Below are 5735 nucleotides of genomic sequence, written 5' to 3' on the forward strand. Positions count from 1 at the left end.
GTGTGTGAGTGAGTGTGTGTGAGTGAGTGTGTGTGTGTGTGTCTGTGTGAGTGTGTGTGCGTCTGCTGACGGGACGTTCGTTAGTTCAAACACACAGCACAGAAGAGGGAGAGGGAATCGAGGCGTCCCGGCGGACACTCACCCGTTGTGCGTCACGAGGCACTGGCGCAGGCCGAGCTTGCGGAAGATGTCCACCACGATCTCCATGGGCGTGTGGTCGGTGACGGTGAAGGGGCTCATGTCCAGGATGCTGCGCAGTTTCAGCGGCCGCGGGCTGTCGGCCGGGAGGGTCGGGGCATGCTGGGTAAAATACACCCGCGAGTTCAGCATTATTCCCTCCTGCTTACGTCGGGCGTTTTCTGAAGAGACGAGAAACAAAAGAACATCTTTCAGTCGTTTTAGCAGTCCATTTGTGGACAGAGAAACTCTGATGTGTTTCTCTACAGCAAGATGATAAATTATAATGGGTGAATTTCGTGAAAATATCTCCGGGTGACATTTTACACCATATATAGAAGAGAAAAAAAAACGTATTTCGCAAAAATAAAGATTATTTTCAATTATTTTCATAGCAATTCTTATTTAAAATGTGTATTATGATGGGACAAAGAGAGATTATTTTTTACATTTTAAATTACACCTTTACATAAAGACTCCTATTCAAAAGTTTGGGGTCAGTACATCTTTAATAGTTATTTTATTTTATTTTATCTTTTTATTGGCCATAAAATGTAAAATAAATAAATAAATAAATCTGTAAAATGTTAAAAATACAAATAAATAAAAGAGATTTTTTTCTTTACTTTTTATGGCCATTAAGTAAAAAAATGGTCACAATAATTGTGTTTTTTAACACATTTTGTGGTATTGGTGGTCTATTATGGCTGATATGACTGATGTGGACAACGGTACTTTTTTAAATTAAATTAAATTTTGAAATAAAATAATTTTATTCAGCAAGGATGCATTAAATTGATCAAAAGTGACAGCAAATACATTTATAATGTAAAAAAATACTCCTATTTCAAATAAACTTTCTGTTCATATTAGAATCCTGACTAAAAATATTTCACGGTTCGCACAAAAATATGCAAAATATGTTTTTTTTTATGCACAAAAAAACTGTTTTCAACATTGATATTAATAAATGTTTCTTAAGCAGCAAACCAGCATAACAGAATGATTTCTGAAGATCATGTGACACTGAAGACTGGAGTAATGATGCTGAAAATTCAGCTTTGATCACAAGAATAAATTACATTCTAAAATATATTCACATAGAAAACAGTTATTTTAAATTCTAATAATATTTCTAAATATTACTGTATTTTATCTAGATTTTTAATCAAATAAATGCAGCCTTGGTGAGCAGAAGAGACTTAACATGCATTTAGAAAATTAAATTCATGCCAACTTCAACAGATAAAATTACAGCACTTTTATAATACTTCTTTTCACAATGATCATGATATTTTTGTGTTACAGCAATTTGGCAGAAAATACTGAAAAAGTGTTATTAAAACAGCCTTCATTTACTTCAACATAATTTTCCATGTAGTCAGAAAAGAGCCGTGAGAATCAAGCCGACGGAAACAAAGTTCTCTCACCTATAGCAATGGTTATATCCCTGCGCAGCGCGAAGCCCACCAGTCTCTGCGACTCTTTGGAGACGATGACGGGGAAGCCGTTGCAGCTGGTTTGGGAGATGATGTTCTGCAGCTCGGCGAGCGTCATGTCGTCCTGCGTCAGCACGGCTAGCGGCGGGTCGTTACGCCGCGGACGCATCACTTCCCGCGCCAGCGTGGTGTGCGTGAACTCTTCCTTGGCGTCCAGGAAGGGGTATCCGTTCAGACGGATGTGGGCTTCGTAGATCCCCTCCCTCCCGAAAGCGTCGCCGACCCATTTGCTGGTCATCACCGCCGCCATGAGAGGAACGATGTACTCCAGCCCGCCGGTCAGCTCGAACACGATGACCACCAGAGACACCGTCATGCGCGTCACGCCGCCTACACAAACACCACAGCACACGATATTAGAGTCTGCAGTAGGGATGACCAGGGTGCAAACTACGGGGGAGCTAGAGATGAGAATTACTAAGTCTTCCCGCGATAATAACGATAAAGCCTAGCTGTTGACATATGTGACCCTGGACCATAAAACCAGTCATAAGGGTCCATCTTTTTTTTAAATTGAGATTCCCTGGAATAAAGAAAATCTCGGAGAAAATCTGGAATCTAAGAGAGCAAAAAAAAAAAAAATCGAAATATTGAGAAATTAGCCTTTAAAGTTGTCCAAATTAAGTTCTTAGCAATGCATGTTACTAATCAAAAATTAAGTTTTGATATATTTACGTTAGGAAATTTACAAAATATCTTCATGGAACATGATCTTTACTTAATACCCTAATGATTTTTGGCATAAAAGAAAAATCAATAATTTTGACCCATACAATGTATTGTTGGCTACTGCTACAAATATACCCCAGCGACTTATAATAATAATAATAAGCAGACTTAAGACTTAAGACTGCTTTTGTGCTCCAGGGTCATATATTTCTGTGTGCGACCGTGCGGAGCGTCAGACGTGAAATTGAGGAGTATATCATCACTAAACGAGGAGCTCCTTCTGGAACCGGTTTGTTCAGGGCTGTATAATGAAACAACAAACAATCTGAGCCTTGAATAAATGTACTACAGTAGCATGTGATTCAGTCTGTTTACAAACCTGTTGTCCAACAAAGATGTCATTTATTGACATGCTTTTTCTCCAAATTAACTTCATAACATTAGTCGAGTGTTTGAAATAACTTTGTGATCAGATGTGGTTTCATATCACAGAATGAGTCACAAATCATACTATTTTATAGTATTATATACAGTGATAAAGGCTATGTCGATTAGCATTGCATTATAGATATACTTTATCCTTATGAAAATACCCAAGATTGCTTGAAGAACACATATATCGTCACAATCGTATGTTTATTGTCTTCATGTTTCCTCAGTTAAAATTTCTCTATCTGCGTTTTATTCAGCAATAACTGGATACCTTCTTCCATATTAGGGATTTCCTGGAGCATCATTTGTCAGTGCAATTACTTCTGCGAGGCATATGTGGAGTTTCTGCGCAAGGGCGCCCTCTGGCTTCCAGTATGAATTAAACAGTCATTACATTACATGTGCACCCAGTAATGCTCATTCTGTCACCAATGAGTTTTGGTTCCTCTGGCTTGCTTAGTTGGGGACACTTAATATCAAGCGATATCGTCAACTTGATTGCACAGATAATATTTAAACTGAACTGAGCTGGATGTAAAAATAACTGAATTCAATGATGAACTGCCTTTAACTGAAAATTGAGTACTATTGTCCTTTTGCATTATTGACACACTATTTTCCTATTTGATACTGTAAATCTGCTTTGACACAATCTGTACTGTTAGAAGTGCTATATATACATAAAGGTGACTTGACTAGGGTAAAAATAGGAAAGATAATACTTTTCTCTTAAGAAACAGGATTTTTTTCGTCTCTTAGTGGATGTTATTGTTCTCGCAACAAATACCGGAAATTATCGTGATATATTTTTAAGCCCATATCGCCCATCCCTAGTCCGCAGAGAAAGCTGAAAGCATGCATGCGTACGCACCCAGACAGGCGGCGGCGCCCACCATGGCATAGAGTCCCGGCGTGATGCAGTCGGCGCCCACCTCACACCACTCTCTGAACAGGAACCAGTCGTGATGATAATACGCCAGCTGCTCCACAGCGATTCCCACGATACGCCCCGCGATCGCCCCGATGGCCATACTGGGGATGAACAGACCCGACGGCACCTGACCACAGCAAACACACAAGACCAATCTTCAACACATCACTGGAAACATAACACTGGCACTTTGTTTGGGTAGTATTAATAACAACCACTCAAATTAGCTTTGCAAATTTAGGACAAACTGGGCAAAAAGCCTTCTGAAATTTTCTTTTTTTTTGTAAAGTTTTTTTTTTTTTAAGTGGATACATACAATGTTTAACTATAATTGGTGTGACTTTATGATAATATCTGTTAAAACCACAAATAAAACAAATAAAATAGACACTTAAATCAAAAATTAAACAAATTATGGCAGTAAAAATTAAATAAAAGAAATCTGTAATCTGTTAAAAACACATCATATAAAGCTGGCATTTTTTGACCATTCATTATGACAATAAAATTCAAATAAATAAAAGAAATCTGAAATCTTTTTTTTTTTTTTTTTAAATACGCTTTTTAAATTTTATGGCCATATATGGCTAAATAAATAAATCTGTAAAAAATACAAAAAAAATAAACACTTTTTTTTATTTTACGGCCATAATTTTAAATAAAACAAATAAATAATATACATAAATCTGTAATCTGTAAAAAAAAAAAAAAAAAAAAAATTAACTTGAATGATTTTAGCAAATGGCTGCAATATAACAGAGTGAAAAATTTAAGGGGGTCTGAATACTTTCCGTACCCACTGTATATATATATATATATATAAATAAAAGCACACTTTTTTTAAATTTTACGACCATAAAATTTTAACACATAAAATAAATCAGTAATCTATAAATAAAATGAGACTTTTTCAAATTTAAAGCCATAAAATTTAAGCAAAACAAATCTGTAATGTGTTAAACACACAAAAAGCTAGATACTTTCTTTTTTATAGCTATACATTTTCATGCCCTAAATATACATTTGTTTTGTGTTGTGTGTACTTCAAATAAATAAGTGTTTGATTAGTTTTGGTTTGAAATGATGTGGTATTGAAAATAGTAGGGATGTAACGATTCTTTTTCTCACAATTTTTTTTTTTTTTTAACAAAATGAGATTGAAGACATTCAGTAAATGAGAAGGTGTCCTTTTATTAAGCTATTGCTGCACGTTTCTTTGTGAAATTGAAATATAACTAAACTAAATTGAAATTTTAAAACAAACCCCAAATCAAAGAAGTCACACAAATAAAATAAATCTCTTCGTATAAACAAACTAAGGCGTTGTCTGTGCTCTTTCCATTTAAAATGAGAGGCAACCACTGCTTTTTAATCATCCTCCAAACAAAGATGCAGCGTACGTGCAGCATGAGCAGTTTTTAATCTAAATTAGAGACTGTATAATTTTGAAATTTGAAGCAAAAACAGAATGGTCTGACTTTAGTTTTGTGAAACTATACATAAAACACATCTGAAGGAAACCGCAGACGAGCTGAACGAGACGCAGATTCACTCGCTGCCAGAAGGTGGCGCTTATGAACAGCAATGATACAGTGTTTCCTGGGTTACCGCCGTAAACAAAGCAGTGCGCTTATGAACACTACTTTAATTTGCATCGATCAGAGGCAAGATGAACAGAAAATTCCACGTAAACTTTTCTAAAGGCAGTCAGTTCCCCTCAAGAGATACATTCATATAAACTCCAGTTGTATCGCGATTTGTTTAGCATCTCAACCGATTTGAATCGATTTTCAACCGGCTCGCGGTTCATCATTACATCCCTAGAAAATAGGCAAGGCAAGGCAAGTTTATTTATATAGCACATTTCATACACAACGGTAATTCAAAGTGCTTTACATAAAAGAAAAGAAAATAATAATAAAAAAATAATAACAACAAAAAAACAAGGAATTTAAAAACTTTGAAAATGATTAAAAAATTTATTTAAAAGGTTTAAAATGAATTTAAAACAGTTAAAAATAGGAAAT

General features: G+C 35.6%; 1 protein-coding gene across 1 annotated transcript in view; it reads right to left on the reverse strand.

Annotated features, from left to right (window-relative positions):
- Positions 1–5735, reverse strand: part of LOC107745150 (H(+)/Cl(-) exchange transporter 3-like) — a 71106-nt gene that overhangs the window by 10885 nt on the left and 54486 nt on the right. Inside the window, 3 exon segments of the mRNA XM_016559000.1 lie at positions 143–359; positions 1608–2006; positions 3649–3835. Coding sequence (XP_016414486.1) covers positions 143–359; positions 1608–2006; positions 3649–3835 — 803 coding nt within the window.

The sequence above is a fragment of the Sinocyclocheilus rhinocerous genome, unplaced genomic scaffold (genome assembly GCF_001515625.1).
Source record: "Sinocyclocheilus rhinocerous isolate Xijiao unplaced genomic scaffold, SAMN03320098_v1.1 scaffold1153, whole genome shotgun sequence".
In the NCBI taxonomy this organism is placed as follows: Eukaryota; Metazoa; Chordata; class Actinopteri; order Cypriniformes; family Cyprinidae; genus Sinocyclocheilus; species Sinocyclocheilus rhinocerous.